This window comes from Globicephala melas, chromosome 12 (genome assembly GCF_963455315.2).
Source record: "Globicephala melas chromosome 12, mGloMel1.2, whole genome shotgun sequence".
NCBI classification, from domain to species: Eukaryota; Metazoa; Chordata; class Mammalia; order Artiodactyla; family Delphinidae; genus Globicephala; species Globicephala melas.
Window position 1 is genome coordinate 36,304,977 of NC_083325.1, and position 18,893 is coordinate 36,323,869.

Here is an 18,893-nt window from a genome sequence, read left to right on the forward strand (position 1 = left end):
CTTTCCTTTCTCTGCCTACCCTCTCTAAAATATTACCTCTACTCCCTCATTCCCTATATCCTTACCTTTGTTTTTTTTCATGTCACTTATCACTACTTGAAATTACATTACATATCTTTTACTGTCCACACCTCCACTAGATTATAAACTAAAAACTAGATGAGGGTAGGGCTTTATCAGTATGGTTCTCTACTAATATACAGTTAGCACTCAAAATATAGCTGTTGCTCCAATAAATTAATGTGACTAGGACTGCAAACAGGTATACTTTCTGGAAAGGAATTTGAAATGTCTAATAAGAAACTTTAAAAACTTTATATCCTCCGAACACAACACCATTTCTGAATATTTATTCTTAGAAATAATTCTGAGATGCAAGGATTTATATATAAGTATATTCATTACAGGGTTTTTATAATAGGAAAAAAATAAGAGTCAACCTACATGCCCAACTACAGGAGACTTTCCAGAAGTAACACACACTGATACACTTGTCCAAACTCCCAACTCTCACACTTCTGTCAACTGTTTTTACTACTATATTTCCTTCAAGTGATGAGTTAGATTCATTATCTTATCTCCTACCATCAAAAAATTAAGAAAAACCATTTGAATTCCCAACTTTTGCCACGCCCAATGATAGATGATCAAAGAATCTTATAATGGTCATCCATCAACCTTCCTACAATTTCACCTGAGCTTTAACGATCCAATGCCAAGAACGCTCTGCAAAACTTCCCCTGCTCACTAAACCTGACACCCCACAACGAACACACAAATCCTTTAAATACCTAAATGTCCACACAAAATGAGAATGGGTGCCCAATTCTTTTAATAGCTAAGATAGTCCTCTGAAACAAGGCTTCACATCTATCTTGAGTTTAGTAGATAAAAAAATCTATAAACATGGTTGGAGTTGCTGGTTAAAGACAATCTACATACACCACCCTGGAGCTTTCACTACGTGGATCTTCAATAAAACTCGTAAAACAGTACAGCTAATCATTTTCGTAACAGAGAACATTATGTTGCTTATCCTCACTGGTCTTACAGCTACTAAGGAGCACAGACTTCCTGTAATCCAGAAAGTTAAAGAATTTCCTAGAATTTATCTCTGCAATCAGAAAAAATCACTAGAGATAGATGAGCTTTATCTATTACAGCAAAAATTGCAAACTACCAACACATTTGATACAAGAGAATTACAGGGATGTAAAGTATGGCTCACCTACTTGGTGGAATATTTTACAAAAAATAAGATACATAGAAAGAATTGAAGTATTCATGACCATAAATGAAATAGATATCAAATTAAATATACTGATAACAAATAAATATATATTCATAACCAAAGACAAAGAATATTTAAATAAGAAAAGTTACAGAACTTAAAAAAGAAATAACATCTGTAACCTTAATACAATTCTGTTGTTTTCACTGTGTCCAGGATAGCACCTGACATCTAAGAGGTACTTAGTAAATATTTGTTGAACGTATAACAACAATAATAAACATTTACTGAGTCTTTATCAGAGTGCCTGGCACATAGTAAATGCTTTATATGCATTCTCAATAATACTCATTAAAATCTTACTTTTATTACGTCTACTTTTTATGAGTGAGGAGACTGGGATTAAAGCAGTTAAATAACCTGCCGAATGTTACGTGGCTAAGAAGTAATGAAGCTGGGATTTAAAACTCTGGAGTGTGTATTCTTGACCTCACTGCCATTACAGGTAAACTGGAAAAAAAAAAACCTGTTAAGTACACTGAAGGCAGAATGAATTCAGTATACATAGGGAGGTGGTTTTGTAATGGTGGAATATATTAATGATTGACACTGAGCATGAGGTAATTTCTCACATACCTGTTGAACAAGTATATGATTAAGAATATTATAGCTCAATATCATGAGATCAGAGATTTTAAACTATAAAAAATTGCTCAATACACATCATTAGTGTATAGAAGCTAAACTGCAAGAAGTCAGCTAGCCCTGATAAAGGGTGTTGAAAAAAGAAAAACAAAACAGGAAAAATTAAAAGTAGCCATTTCTTCAGTGGGAACCAAGAACTATAAGAAATCGGAATTTCCGGGCTACCCTGGTGGCGCAGTGGTTGAGAGTCCGCCTGCCGATGCAGGGGACACGAGTTCGTGCCCCGGTCCGGGAAGATCCAACATGCCGCGGAGCAGCTGGGCCCGTGAGCCATGGCCGCTGAGCCTGCGCGTCTGGAGCCTGTGCTCCGCAGCGGGAGAGGCCACAGCAGTGGGAGGCCCACATACCGCAAAAACAAACAAACAAAACAAACAAATCGTAATTTCCTATGTAACTCAGAGTGAGAGAGCCACTCCTCCACTTACCTCCTAAAAACACATTCCAACTAGCCTGCTATATAAAGCCTACTATATAACCTCTCATCTCCTATATTTTCCAGCATCTTCTTAGTTCAGCCAAATGCATCCCTCCAAATCGACAATGAACTGCAGACACGGTCCCTACTTACCTTGTGTAGACTCAGTTCTAATGTCACCTCTTCATCCCTAACTTGCTTAGGACTTTCCAACTCCCCAACTGCTCTTTCCTGCTATACTTGCTACGTGTACCAGAAACCCACTTATCTAAAACGTTCTAGATAGGTAGACAGTAGATTTAAAAAACAAGTTCAAACACAGAACAATGAAAAAGTTTTAGATACATAAAATATTTCAACTTTTGTACAATCGTTCACAGAGGTCTTTTCTTTTGGTATGGTATGGATCTGCTGACCAGAGTTCTGTCAACTTATGTAAACCACACCAATAAGATACCATCTGTGATTTTCCAGTTTCGTTTCTTCAAAGTGGACCAAGATCTTGTGCTGAAGATTCATACTTATCTCGCCCTCACCTAATTTAACAATACTTTTTTTCTTTTTGGCTACTCATCTTTATCCAACTTTCTCAAAGGATTCAACTCAATTTTCATGGAAATAAATTTTTTAAGCCCATTTCATTCATAAAATTTAATTTCATTATGTCATTACAAAACTATAACTAGTATGAACAGGTTTGGGAACAAACACTATTAAGTTTTGGTGAACAAACCACTCCACTTAGTAAGAGAAGAACTTAGGATGATTAAGAGTAGACCCAAGCATTCAAAGAAAACGGAGAACACCAGTTAATCGCTCTAGGATGGAAGTGCGTTAGTGAACTGTCTCTGAAACTACCTTCATAGCTATTATCCCATTGTACTATAAATGTAACTTTGTGTAAACATCTCCCCACTAAACCAAAAATTCAAAATTGGTTTGCTATTGCATGCTTGTGTTGTTTATTCCTTTAGCCCTCTAGGCAGCTACACAGACCCTGAGGCGGCCAAAGCCCTCCTCCCAGCTTTAAACAGCCTCTTGTATTTACCCCATTCATTTTCTGTGTATGTTATTACATGGGAAAGGTTGGGAAGCATTGCACAAAGTTGTAAGGTGTTTAAGAGCAGTGATTGTCTTTATTTTTGCATTCCCAATAATTAAAATAGTGGATATTTGATAAATTTGTAGAGTAAAAGTAATGAGGAAAGGAGACCCTTGTCTTCAGCCAGGGAGAGAGATGTGACTGCTGAGGTAAACCTGGGCCAGCACAGCAGCGATGGGAAATGAGTCTTTTAAAATAATCTTATTTCTTTACACATTTATGTTTTCTCTCTTCTATCAGAATGAAGCTCCACTGAGTGTCAGGCCCTTGTCTGTCTTGTTCACTTGTATTCTGATGCCTAGATAAATGCTTACCCCACAGTACCCATTTAATAAATATTTGTTAAATGTGCTGCTGTTAGAACTTCAAAGTCAAGTAAGAATATCTGAAGCTCTATGGGAAGGAGTGGAGCCTACTCAACAGTTCTACTCAAAGAAAGGTGGAGAAATGATGGAAAAGCCACGCTTTAAGGACTTTCAAGTTCCTTTCAAACATGGATGGCAACTGGTGATTGCTCTATAACATACCAGAGTGGTTAAGAGCCTGGTCTCAGGCAGATCTGGGCCTAAATTCTGGTTCTGCCACTTACTTAATAGTTAAGTAAACCACTCAGTCTCAGAGCTTTCAATTGTGAAACAGAGAAAACAGCGAGCTCCTACACTCATCTAAGGATCATGTAAGGAAATGCATGTGAAAGCTGAGAACATGCTTGGCACATCAGCGCAGAATAAATGTCTGCTGTTATTGCTCTTACTACTGTTGCTGATAAGCACATAAAGTAGGCCCCATTCTGTGCACTAGAGATGAAAATAGGGCTGTACTCCTTGAAGAGCTCCATTATTGTTACTAAAGGATATGAAAGAAACAGGTCTTTGGAGCCTGCCACCTGGTTCATACCAGGGCTCTTCCTTTTAGATGACTTACTAACTGAACTTCAGCTTCCTCTTTTTAAAATGAGCATAATAATAGCACCTATCTTCCAGGTCTGTTGTGAATATTAAATGAGATAACAAACACAAAGGATTCAGTACATCTGACATAAGCACCCCAACATTGAAAATAAGCATTAACTACAGAATACAGAGCTGCACATACACAGGTGGTTTTTTTTGTTTTTTTTTTTTTGCGGTACGCAGGCCTCTCACCACTGCGGGCTCTCCCGTTGCGGAGCACAGGCTCCAGACGCGCAGGCTCAGTGGCCATGGCTCACGGGCTCAGCCGCTCCGCGGCATGTGGGATCCTCCCAGACCGGGGCACGAACCCGCGTCCCCTGCATCGGCAGGTGGACTCTCAACCAATGCGCCACCAAGGAAGCCCCATACCCAGGTTTTTATGAAATTTTTAAATGAAAAATCCTTAATGCTTTGCTTCATTAAAAAACAAAAAATTTTGGAATAGTGTTTGTTTCATGCTCTTTTGAAATAATAGAAAACTTTCCAATCTCCCAAGGGCTTTAGGACTATATACAATGAAAACACTTGTCTTTCACAAGCCTTTCTATAAAAAGAAATCTTTGTTTAATGGCTTACTTCCGCCTTTTTCCACATTTAGTCTAGTTATAGGTACCCCTCTGGCATTTCTCTGTTTCTTCTCAGCTATCTTTTTTTTTTCTGAGCATGGAAGAAACATTCCATAAGCATTTTTAGCAATTATTTTGTGCTTCCTTTGACTCAGCAGGAAGTTTAAAAATGAATACGTGTAACAAAAATCAGTTTAGATAGCTTGATAATGTTTCTAGTTAAAAACACAGTGAATCTCTGCAACTTTTCTAAAAATCGAACTATTCTAAAATTAAAAGCTTATTTAAACACATATTGTAAATTGTTAACTTATTCAATTCTCATGTGTTTACCTACCTATAGCATTTTGTTTCTTACCCTTAATATTTTTGCCTCTCAAGGTCCCATACTTACTGCCCTCCCAATTAAAACTTGTAGCACTTCCAGGACTTCCTTGGTGGTCCAGTGGTAAAGAATCTGCCTTCCAATGCAGTGTACGCGGGTTCGATCCCTGGTCAGGGAACTAAGATTCCACATGCCGTGGGGCAACTAAGCCTTTGAGCCGCAACTACTGAGCTTGTGCACCTCAAGGAGAGAGCCCGTGTGCCACAAACTACAGAGCCCAGAAGCCCTGGAGCCCACGCGCTCTGGAGCCTGCGCATCACAACTAGAGAGAGAAAACCGGCACGCCACAACGAGAGAGAAGCCCACGCACCGCAACGAAGAGCCGGCATGCCTCAACAAAGATCTGCAACTAAGACCAAATGCAGCCAAAAAATAATAATAAAATAAATAAATTAAGAAAAAAATTGTAGCAACTTCCAAATTGCTGAAGAGATTTAAAATCATAATAGTCTTATTACAACTGTATACTTTAAACCTGATAAACTAGAGAAGACAGTAAAAGAACTGACAGAAAACCTAAATGACAAAAACAAGAAACAGAGTGATTACAGATGGCAAATGATCCTACAAAGTAGGTGGTAACTGAAGAGACGTGCCAACTGCTCCCTAACCCTTACAATAATTGAGAATTTTTTTATACACACTCCAGGAAGTTCAATGACTTTTCGATATTTTTTTTAACTGTTAAAGTCAAAAGTAATATATACAAATGGTAAAAAAAAAAAAAATTCAAATACTACAAACAGGTACATGTTCATCACCCCTTTATAGAAGTGAGCTAAAATCATAAAATTAGTCAACCTTGTGAGACATTTGGCCCATATCCTTATCAGCTAGGGTGGTAGTTTTCAAAGAACATTCCACTTCAGTATGGATTAGAAAGGACAAAGGGTGATGACCAGAGTTGGAAAGGAATTCTAACAGAAGAGATAGGAAGTCCAAAAGCCAATCTGCTTATGTGACTAGGACTAGCTCTTCACTAAAATCACCGTAAATTTCCCCTATAAGTCAACCCTCCTGTTAGTCTAACTGTGGACAAAAGATGCTTCAAAATAACTGTGACAATCCTAAATTTCCTAAAAAATAACACTGAAGCCTCTAACATCAAATCCTATTTATGCTGCATACTAGCTTTAAACTCTAAGATACTAAATAGCAGTGTGGTTAAAGTGATTAAAGCAGTGTACATTGTTAGTTTAATTATATAATTCACACTGTTGGAGCAGCCCTGGAGAAATGAAGGTGGGGCAGGGGGGAAAGGCCAGAGGCTATTAAAAAAAAGTTTTACGGAAGATTAAAGAGCAGGTGGAGGGAGCTTCCCTGGTGGCGCAGTGGTTGAGAGTCCGCCTGCCGATGCAGGAGACACGGGTTCATGCCCCGGTCCGGGAAGATCCCACATGCCGCGGAGCGGCTGGGCCCGTGAGCCATGGCCGCTGAGCCTGCGCGTCCGGAGCCTGTGCTCCGCAACGGGAGAGGCCACAACAGTGAGAGACCCGCGTACCGAAAAAAAAAAAAAAAAAGGAGCAGGTGGAGGAAAACAAAGGCTAAAAGAAAGGCCAGATATAAAATTGAGGAGGAGATATGGGGATATATGTATACATATAGCTGATTCACTTTAATATACAGCAGAAACTAACACAACATTGTAAAGCAATTATACTCCAATAAAGATGTTTAAAAAAAAAAAAACTGAGGGTAGAGGCTAGACTGACCTCTTCTTTGGAGAACTCTGAATGAAGGAAAAGGCAATACTTTAGAAAGATACATATTTGCTTAGCTTGTGTGTTTAAGGAAAGAAGTAAAGTGGGAATCAAGCCCTACAGCTGCACAAGGAAACTGTTGGGGATAATGGAAAAGTTCTATATCTTGATTATGATGGTAGTTACACAGCTGTATGCGTTTCTGAACTCAGAAAACTTACACTAAAAAGAATAAATTTTACTGTATGTAAATTATAACTTAATCAACCTAACATTAAAAAAAAGCTATTAACAGCTAAAATGCTGATTAACCTTATAAAGTTTATCACAAGTGAAGAAACAAAAACAAGAATAAGCATCTTTTTTTTACCTTGAACTTATTTAATTGTAGTTGATTTACAATGTTGTGTTGGTTTCAGGTGTACAGCAAAGTGATTCAATCACATGTACACACACACACACACACACACATATACGCATGCACTTTTTCAGTTTCTTTTCCATTAAAGGTTATTATAAGGTACTGAATATAGTTCCCTGAGATATTACAGCAGGACTTTGTTTTTACCTATTTTACATATAGTAGTGTGTATCTGTTAATCCCAAACTCCTAATTTATCCCTCTCTCCCATCTTTTCCCCTTTGGTAACCATGTTTGTTTTCTATGTCTGTGAATCTATTTCTGTTTTGTAAATAAGTGCCTTTGTATTTTTTTAGATCCCACATATAAGTGATATCATATGATATGTGCCTTTCTCTGTCTGACTTACTTCACTTAGTATGATAATCTCTAGGTCCATTCATGTTGCTGCAAATGGCATTATTTCATTCGTTTTTATGGCTGAGTAATATTCCTCTGTGTGTGTGTGTGTGTGTGTGTGTGTGTGTGTGTGTGTACACCACATCTTCTTTATCCATTCCTCTGTCGATGGACACTTAGGCTGTTCCCATGTCTTGGCTATTATGAATAGTGCTGCTATGAACATTGGGGTGCATGTTGTCTTTTCAAATTATAGTTTTCTCTGGATATATGTCCAGGAATGGGACTGCTGGATCATATGGTAACTCTATTTTTAGTTTTTTAAGGAAACTCCATGCTGTTTTCCATAGCAGCTGCACCAAATTACATTCCCACCAACAGTGTAGGACGGTTCCCTTTCTTTACACCCTCTCCAGCATTAATTATTTGTAGATTTTTTGATGATGGTCATTCTGACCAGAGTGAGGTTATATCTCAATGTAGTTTTGATTTACATTTCTCTAATAATTAGCAATGTTGAGCATCTTTTCATGTGCCTGTTGGTTATCTGTATGTCTTCCTTGGAGAAACGTCTCTTTAGGTCTTCTGCTCATTTTTTGACTGGGTCGTTTGTTTTTTTTTTATATAGAGCCATATGAGCTGTTTGTATATTTTGGAGATTAATCCCTTGTCGGTCACACTGTTTGCAACTATTTTCTCCCATTCTGTAGGTTGTCTTTTTGTTTTGTTGATGGTTTCCTTTGCTGTGCAAAAGCTCTTAAGTTTAACTAGGTCCCATTTGTTCATTTTTGCTTTTAAGAATAGCATCTTTTAACTATTTGGGTTGATGTTTTACAATGTTGAAGAATCTAAGCAAACTGTTTGAGGTATATAATGAAGCATGGTTTTTAAATTCTGTTCCCATCTTCCACCGTTAGTGTCTCTCTTAAATGGAAACTGTAGTTTCTGACATTTTTCCCGTGTAACCCACTGGCTGAGGTTTTCAGCCAGCAACAGGAGCTGCAATGTCAGGCAAAGAGACTCAGCACCTGGCTCTCTCAGGGCCTTTCTTCTGGCTCTAGACATAGAGAAGCAGACACATCTACCATATGCTCTACAACCAGAGAACAAGCTAAATGCTATAAACCTCTTTATTTCTAGACTCCTATTATGTTCAAAGCTTTTTTCTCTTTGATTTTCCTCCCATCCTCAGAGAAGTCTTGCCTCAAGGTTACCCCAAGAGTCTACCTTAATGCCAAGAAGTCTTTCCAGAGCCCCCATGCCAGTTAGATGCTTCCATAGCACCCTATGGATTGCTCCTCACACTATTCCATAGGTAGCTGTTTCTGGATCCATTTCCTCTAAAACTCAAGGCCAAAATGCTGAAGAAGGGCCAAGACTTATTATTTTGTAGTCCCAGAATGCAGCTAGTTCCTGACAGAGAGGAAGCACCCAATAAAAGTTTCTTGAATGATATTCTAAAAAAGTACTTCTGTCCACTCTGAGAAAATGTACATTTATACAGTTTTACCTATAAGTTCAAAAAATGTACCTAGGGCCTACAATCCCTGCAGAGACTTCCTGGTTCAGATGCCTAGTGTAAACTTATTCCAGTTTCCTCTTGGCTATACAATGGGATGAGCAGAGGGTCAGTTGTCCACATCTGATCTAGAATAAGGAAAAGGAATTAGTAAAATGTCCCCAAGGAATTACAGGGCAGAAAGGATTATAGGTAGGTATGGGCCACCCACTCTTTTTTTTTTTTTTTAATTCTTCCAGTGCCAATCTTGCAGGTTCAGGGTTGTCCTGTAGTAAATAAAAATAATGGAAATTCCCTCACAGTTGTACCACAGATGAAGATGTGGGATAGGAGAACTTCACAGATGTATTGTTCTTATCTGATTATAAGACACAAAATGCCTACATAAAATATACACTTGGAGAGTATAATAATAAATTGATCTATATTAGGCCTTGCAACACATGGGCCAAGGTCCAAAAAGATTCTCTATATGGTGGGGGTTGAGGAGGGGGGAATGGTAATGTTCAGAGGAGTGGTACTACTACCTATATCCATGCTATAATTTTCCCAAGGAACTCGATTCTGTGGGATTGGACCATCCCCAACTCTAGACACAGGGGGTGTGGTTAGAGACCCTGGTCTAACACTATTACCTAGAGTCTCTCAGAGTCAACCATGGGATTGATGTTAAAGTGGCCATATATTTACTATTTCTAAAGTGAAATAATAAATAAGTAACCAGAACAGAAGTAAGACTCATAGGCCTGTGGTCAGCCCCCTTAGTCACATCCCCTTCCTGAAATAAGTTTCCTGTATATAAAGGCATGTGAAGGAAGGTAGTCCTGGAGAAAATTAAAGACTGTTCAATTCATCATGGAATCAAAAGGCAGGGAATGAGTTTTAGCAATATTTGTCAAATTAGTATTAGTATTTTTGATTAGATTAGTAATTCTACATATTACCATTTTAAAATTTTACTTCAAGGAAAAGATGAGGCTCTCTGGTATCCACCCATGTCCCCAGGGCCATTTCCTTAAATGCTACTACCTATTTCCTTTTTGTGGAATACTTTTACATTCAGGATCTAATGTTATCTTTTTTTTTTAATTAAAAAAAATTTTTTTTTATACAGTAGGTTCTTATTAGTTATCCATTTTATACATATTAGTGTATATATGTCAATCCCAATCTCCCAATTCATCCCACCACCACCATCACCCCCCACCCTGCTTTCCCCCCTTGGTGTCCACATGTTTGTTCTCTACATCTGTGTCTCTATTTCTGCCTTGCAAACCAGTTCATCTGTACCATTTTTCTAGATTCCACATATATGTGTTAATATACGATATTTGTTTTTCTCTTTCTGACTTACTTCACTCTGTATGACAGTCTCTAGGTCCATCCATACCTCTACAAATGACCCAATTTCATTCCTTTTATGGCTGAGTAATATTCCATTGTATATATGTACCACATCTTCTTTACAGGATCTAATGTTATCTCTACACACACGCAAAACAAGTCCCTAATGGCTTTGCCATTAGCTGCTGACTACAGTTGGGAAATCTTCATCATGCTCAAAGCAAACCATCCTGTGTCATATCACAGCAGATCCTTGGCCAAATTGCCTCCAGTAAGTCTTTCAAAAAAGATGTGCAAACATTAGCTGCACAATATATTATAATTCACCTTCCAAAAGACAAATTAAAAAAATCTGTATTTTTCCTCTGTACACGTATACTGTAACTTTCTCAGAATGCTTTATTATTATATTTAAACACGCTTTAATGTTTTTGTACTGATAAGACTAAGAGTAAGAAAAGTTCTCAGTTATTTTGTGGAACAAAACAAAAAAATCTGTTGAAGCTAAATACCACATTGATACGATATTTTTCATGCCAATTCTCTATCTCAATCAAACAAACAAAAGAGTTGACCCTATATAACTCCTCCCCATTCACAAATACACCCTCACCCTTTTGAGGACTATAAAACAAGAATGACAATCATAAATCAACCAGGGACTTTGTGTTCCTATCTAAATGAAAAATTTAGAGAATATTTTTCATATAATTTTCATATAAATGATAATGTACTTTATTGTCATCAGAGGTCATGGCCAGCCAGGTGATAACAGGTTTTAAGTTAGGGCTCAAAAGAGCCCGTCAGTCCCAATACCTTCTTGAGTAGGCTCTGTATCTTCCCATATCTTTTATCTATTTCCCATCCCTCTCCATCCTCAACACTTAAGCTCAAACATTAAGCTTGGCGAGGAACAAGACACTCTTACGGCCTCTCTAGAAAGCAATTAAATGGTCCAATGAAGCTGTACATGCTGACTGGTCCCTCCTTGCTAGTCAAAAACATTAACCTTATTTTTTTAAAAACTTTCCTTAAGTAGCTAAATATCAAGATAACTAAATGAATGTAATAATCAAGATTAACACTCACAAAATGGGGGCAAAGCATTATCCATGGCATAACTCCATAAATTGCGTTCTTCTTCTAAGCATAATTCAATAAAATATGGGCTCAATAGGCTTTTCAAAAACAAAACACGTATGTCAGAGAACAGACTGGTGGTTGCCAAAGGGGAGGAGGAAGTGAAATGTGTGATGGGGATCCAGAAGCACAAACTTTCAGTTATAAAATAAATAAGTCATGGGGATGTAAAGTAAAACATGGAGAGTACAGTCAATAACATTGTATTAACTCTGTATGGTGACAGATGGTAACTAGACTTACAGTGGTGATCATTTAGCAATGCATACAAATGTTAAATTAAATCACTATGTTGTACATCTGAAAGTAATAAAATGTTGTATGTTAGTTATACCTCAATAAAAAATATATAAAAAAAAATATATATATATATGTGCTCACTGACAGAGCTAAAATGAAGTATTCAACACAGTAGGCAAGAATGAGTAAGTAAAACTTGACAACATAAAATTTCAATGTCTCTCTATAAGTATATCCTCCAATCTAGTATTTACAAAAAAATAGTTTTACCTAAAATGTAATCATCTGAATTGAAAAAGGCATTTGAGGTCAGTTTTCTGGGAACCAAAGAAGTAAACTACTGAAGATCTTCTAAAAATAAATACACTAAAATGGGGTCAACAAACTTTTTCCATAAAGGTCCAGAAAGGAAGTATTTCGGGTTTTGTAAGCCGTATAGTCTTCATCACAACTATTCAACTCTGCCATTGTAGTATCACAGCATTGTAACAGCTATAGACAATATGTAAATGAGTAAGTGTGGTTGTGTTCTGAAAACTTTATTTACAAAACAAGGTGGCCAACTCCTACACAAAAATATAGATCCTCTGTCATAACAATGTTTATATGCAAGGATGACATGAGAAATGTCACTCTAAATGGCTATTCTCTGACAATAATTTCTTTTTAGTTAAGAGGGTACAGTATCACCTGCATTTAAAAAATAAAAACCTATGTTCAGGCTTCCCTGGTGGCACAGTGGTTAAGAATCTGCCTGCCAACACAGGGGACACGGGTTCGAGCCTTCGTCTGGGAAGATCGCACATGCTGCAGAGCAACTAAGCCCATGTGCCACAACTAATGAGCCTGTGCTCTAGAGCCCTCGAGCCACAACTACTGAGCCTCGTGCCACAACTACTGAAGCCCGCGCGCGTAGAGCCCGTGCTCCGCAACAAGAAAAGCCACCGCAATGACAAGCCCGCGCACCGCAACGAACAGTAGCCCCCGGTTGCTACAACTAGAGAAATCCCGCACGCAGCAACGAAGACCCAACACAGCCAAAAACAAATAAATTTTTTAAAATGCTTAAAAAAAAAAAAAAAGAACCTATGTTCACTAAATAATGTGTTTTGAAAGGAAAACTAACCTCTATATAACCTCTATGACCAGAGAGTAAAAAGCCTGGGAGTGGGGAGGAGAGGGAGGGAGCCGGAGGAGTGTAGGGGAAGCAAGGTGAATGAATATTAACCTATAATTTGTATTCTCAGAACTACTTGCCAAAGCTAATAGTTAACAGAGTATGTAAGACACATTTGTGCCCTCAAGAAGCTCATAACATAGTTAAAAGAGCAAACTTATTTTTTCCCTCTGCATTTCAAAACCCTCAACATTAAGGGCACATGGGATTATAAGAACATTTTTTAAAAGATGCTCACAACCTAGGCTTTAAAATAAAGACATATATATATATATATATATTTTTTTTTTTTTTTTGCGGTACGCGGGCCTCTCACTGTTGTAGCCTCTCGCGTTGCGGAGCACAGGCTCCGGACGCGCAGGCTCAGCGGCCATGGCTCACGGGCCCAGCCGCTCCGCGGCATGTAGGATCTTCCCAGACCGGGGCACGAACCCGTGTCCCCTGCATCGGCAGGCGGACTCTCAACCACTGTGCCACCAGGGAAGCCCCCAAAGACATATTTTTAATGGAGACTTACATTTTTATAAACAGAAAGAGAAAAGACTTCATAAAATCATATTACATCCAGAATTCTATATTTCTTTCTTTTTATTTTTCTATATCAATTCAGCATTCCTATCAGTAACTACAGCTCACTGCAGGGGCACAGCCTCCTGAAAGGATTTGTCAAGACCTTGTTTGGAATGGTGGCGCTGAACTGGAAAAACCCCTAGGTGGTTCTGATCCCTCTACTTGCTTCCTCCCCCTGACTCCAATCCCCATGCCAAGAAACCCTACTATGTATCATAATCTTCTCTCAAAATACACAAAGGCAGATTTCTCCATTGTGAAAGCAGAATCCTGAATCATAAAATATACTGAAAGTAATCAATTTTTGTGCCTTCCTTCAAGGTAGGCTCTATCATCAAAAGGTTAAGTTTGTGTAACGAGAAAAAAAATTCCCAAGTCTGCAAGAATTAAGAAGAAAACCTTTATCCCCAGGTCTGTCATTAATCAGAAAAGTAAAGTCATTTCAACTAAGAGTAAATTCCTAGCAAAAATATTAAGTATTTAAAGTGGGAAAATACATAATGTATAAATTTTTTATTATAATTTTAGGCCTACTCCCAAACATTCTTTTTTTAATCTGACTGAATTTACAACTAGTTCCTTTTTAAAATTATATACCTATCCAGAAGATTGCTCTAAATAATTTTTCAGGAGAAAATATCATTAATTCTACCACTTAAAAGCAGAAAAATAAATCACAGTACATCACTAGAGCGAAGGAAATCAAAGACTAAAATAGAAGACCCTAAAGAAAAAAAAATATATATATATGCACACTGTAATTGGCAAGCACTACAGACAAGAGGAATTTTAACTTCAACATCAAAAATGAGAGTCCTCAAGGTGAATGCTTAGGTGGGATTTTTTTTTTTTTGCTTTGTTTTCTTTTTTTACCATGAACATGTAATTTATAATTTTTAAGTTTTATAACTGAAAGACAATTTTGACATATAGGAAAAAAAGTACTCTTCACCAGGAACTACATTTAAGATTTTCTCATTAGAAGAAATATGAGGGACTCCACTAGCTTAAGCCACCAGATATGGTATACAAATGAATGCATGCAGTTATGTCCCAATAAAACTTTACAAAACACAAGCAGTGGTGCAGCCCTCAGACAGTAGTTTGCCAAACTCCTGCTTAAAACAGCCCTGTTTTTAAACCAATATTAGATTATTTAAGATTACAGATACATAAGAGATAAACTATCTACATGCAATTATTCCACTCCATCAAGTCTTTTCTACCTTCAGTGAAAAATGCCACAAGCAGCAGTGGTCAAAACTGCTGACAGGAAAGGAAAGAAAGGTCACTGTGTTAACCAAACCTGTCCCTGAAACAATCACTTAATTTAGATCAATAATTCAACTCAGGATACATGGTCTCCTAGCCTCAAAGACTAGTAAGAAGACAACACATGCATACAAACAACTGCTACTAATTAGGCTGGCTTACTACCTCAGCATGATAGAAATAACCACGAACATCTGCAAAATGTTTCATGGTTTAACATGTTTCCATATGTTTCTTAAGAGAGTCTCATAACAACCCTGTGAAGTACAGAAAGCACTTGGTATCATTCTCATTTTACACAAAGCTCAAAAGCATTAGAGCTAGGATTTGAACCTCCGATACTACCGCATTACACCTCTTCAGTGCAGCTTTCTGCTAGGAGCTGACAACAGAGGTGGAGGCATTTAGACTGAGCCTCAAAGAATGAGCAGGATTTTGATAGGTGAAGAGCCCATAGCATTCCAAGGAAACAACATACACAGAAGTCTAGAAGCAGGGAAATACTATGTGTGTGAAGGGAATGCTGGGTTGGTTCAAGAAAGGCAGGCAAGGGAAATACAGCTAGAAAGATGGGTTGAAAGCATAGGGAGAGCTTTAAGTACCTGACAGTGACTGTACATGACCCTATAGGCAATGAGAAATCAGATGGTTTGGAGATGGAAGAAAACATAATGAAGCTCTTACCATGTGTTTAAACAAAAGAACTGCCTCATATTCAAGGATGTTAAGTTATGAGGTAGTGTTATAGGGAGATTAGACTTTCATAAGTGCTCTGCAGGACTGGATAGATGGGTCTAAAAGAAAGGAAAGTAGTAGCAGGCTATCTCTGTAGTTTCAATGTCTGAATTGATGGTTCCTACAGGTACCCTATAGTATCCCACCCCCAAAAGTTAAACCAGTGTCTGAAATTACCTTAAATTTTCCTACATTTTATCCAAAACTTACCGAATCTTCTGGAGGTTTCTGGATTTTTCCCCAATCCACAGAAGGTCCCTTTTCTTGCAAAAATCTATGAAATAGCTTCCGAAATCCATCAAGGTCTTTTTTAGTGTGCTATGAGAATAGAAGTCGTTGTTATAACTAGCAGAATGCTTAATATTTAATAAAAACAGACATATATTGTACATTTAAAATACCTTTCAGTGAAATTCTTATACGTTTAAAACATGGAGTACAGCAGAGACTTTTTTACACCCCAATTTAAAACTAAAGAGGAAAAAAAGCTAATAGGAACCACACTTAAAGGAATACAAGTAAACTCGCCATCTCCCACCTGTATCATGTAATCTGAACACCATTTGGCCTGTGGGAATTCCAACTGGTTCTCTACATTTACTCACCAATGTATTTCTCTACTTCTTTTAAGTGACAATTAATCTTCACCAAAAGAACAAGAAGGAACAAAAATCAGCTAACCTCAAAACATTAAGTATAAATTGAAATTTGAAAATGAAAAGGATAATCTATTGATTTATAAGTAGAAAAGTAAACACCTGCCTATTCTGGGAAACCTCTATTATAGCTGTCAGAGTAGCATAGTTCTGTTAGAACTGGCTCTTTGGAAAAGGCATGCAGGATATAAGGTTGATCAATTAACTTCTCACAATTTTAACTGAACACTGGTATCCATTTTTCCATCCAATGATACCAAAACACAGATCACATAAATTGTAATTTTGTTCTGATTCTTTCAAACTTTAGAAACTTACCAGAATTTAAAAAATAAAAAAGACAATGGTTTTATAATGGGCAAATATTGAAAATCCTTAATTATTGAGCAATCCTAATTTTTTAAATATATCACTACATCTTGTGCTTATTTCAGGCTAGATGATCAGTAGCAGCAATAGCAACTCAGTATGTAGATGGATGAAAGCAAAAACAGTGTAGGGTCCTTACTTCAAACTCATGTGATGGTGCTGTGGTGAGTATCTTTTCTAGTTCCTTCTTCACAGATAATTCTAGTTCTTGTCGAATGACTTCTTGGAACTGAGAAGCGCCATCTTGAGACATTGCTTTGCTGAGATCTTAAAACAAAAATATAAAAACCACAGACTGAGAACTCAGACAGCCATTCAAACAGCTGGTAAACCACAACCAATTTATTTCTGGTGTGCCAGCAAATGAAAAGGGCTCAATCTTCTGGTCCCATCAATCTCCAGGAGGATTTTAGCATTGTCAACTAGTTATGACTCAATAATCATATGCACTCAAATTTGACTGTTTGGTACATCTATATGCTTTACAGGTGTATCTAAAATACTAAACACTTTGGGGGAGATGAAGCAGGTGGAAGTAAAATGATTAATCTTCATTTGAGCATATAGTTCCATCTCCGCTGATGTTTTTCCGTCCTAGCTGTCAAAGCTGGAAAAAAATGAGAACGCCTGGAATAACATTAATAAGGGCATATTTTATAGAACCTGTCCTTATGGAACTGCTGCCTCATAAGAGAACTGAAGGGTTTGGCAACTGAAGCCAAATTGACTCCTTCCTCCTCCAGGACAGATGAAAAATTTAAGGAATCCTTTCCATTTTAGAAGGGGAGCCACTCTAGTTCATATTCCTCCCTAAAGAAGAACCTCTTGAGAGATACTGGCTATTCCAAAGTGCCTCTACTTTCCTGGCATCAAAATTTTCATTTTAAAAGGAGAAGGGCACAGGGCTGCCTCCCTGTTTCTGGTTCCTAATTTCAGCCAAACTTTTCAACGCTCATGTGTGTTGCACAAGACTATCAGGACTTCTGGCATAGCTGGGCACCTCTATGACAGATGGATCTCACTAAAGGTGACAGAAATGCCCCTTAGATGAAAACAAACAAAGAAAAACGCAGAAAAAGAAAACATCCCAGGCCCAAGTACCTTAGGAGAAAAATGCCAACAAGGTTGTTTTACATACTTCATTATCTAGACAGAAATTACCCTGTCTACTTCTTGTAAAATAAGGAACAATCGGATTATTGTTCACCCCCTCTTTATCCTCAATACCTAACTCAATCTTATTTTATAAATGTATTTTTGAAGCTTATGTTCAAACATTTCTTTTGATAGCTAGTTAGTTCTACAAATGTTGGTTAATTTAGCAAAACCATATTTCAATATACCTAAAAACACTCCCACATACCATAAATTCCTTCATTTGTTATCTGGGCAGAAGGAAGCATATAGACAGAATTAAAGGCAACATAATCAATATTTTAAAGATAGTTTTAAGAGCAGAAATTAGTAAATTACTATTAAAAATTAGTAAATATGTAAGTCCTGACGTAAGTTAATGTAGACAGCCTTTCCCAAACACCGAAAAATGTTAACAAATGAGTTATTTATCATAGCTCTTCAAAATAAAAAGTATATACACAATTTCCAACACATTAAAATTAAAAAAAATACAAGGGAGTTTGGTGAAAGCACACAACCTAATCCTAAAATAGTGTTTTCTAAATGTGCTTTTCTTAAAGGCTTAAGTTTATGGACTCCAGTAAAACTACCAAAATGACCCACACTGTAGTTCATAAATAACTTCTTTGTGAGCTAAGAAACATCATAAGAAACACACACCTGTATGTTCCATAAACAACATAAAGATATGTTTCAACTCGTAAGTAGCAATTTGATTATAATATGTAAAAAATGATGATAATGGATGAACACGTTAGCATAACTTTTTTTTGCACATAAAGGGTTTACTTTAAATTTTTTAAGGATAGGATAGAGTTACATAATTATAAAATTACAGAATTAACAGACTTATATTGTTTATACTTATAAATGCAGAGAACAGGTAACTGTCTACACATTGTATGAAATAAAATTAA

General features: G+C 37.2%; 1 protein-coding gene across 4 annotated transcripts in view; it reads right to left on the minus strand.

Moving 5' to 3' along the window:
- The window catches only part of UGP2 (UDP-glucose pyrophosphorylase 2), a 54,753-nt gene that overhangs the window by 22,033 nt on the left and 13,827 nt on the right, over window positions 1-18,893 (minus strand). For all 4 annotated transcript variants that reach the window (XM_030877372.3, XM_030877374.2, XM_060309939.2 and 1 more), the window contains exons 2-3: window positions 16,979-17,106; window positions 16,025-16,132 (exon numbers count right to left, since the gene is read on the minus strand). In XM_030877372.3, the coding sequence (XP_030733232.3) occupies window positions 16,025-16,132; window positions 16,979-17,106 (236 nt within the window). The remainder of the gene's footprint in view (window positions 1-16,024; window positions 16,133-16,978; window positions 17,107-18,893) is intronic.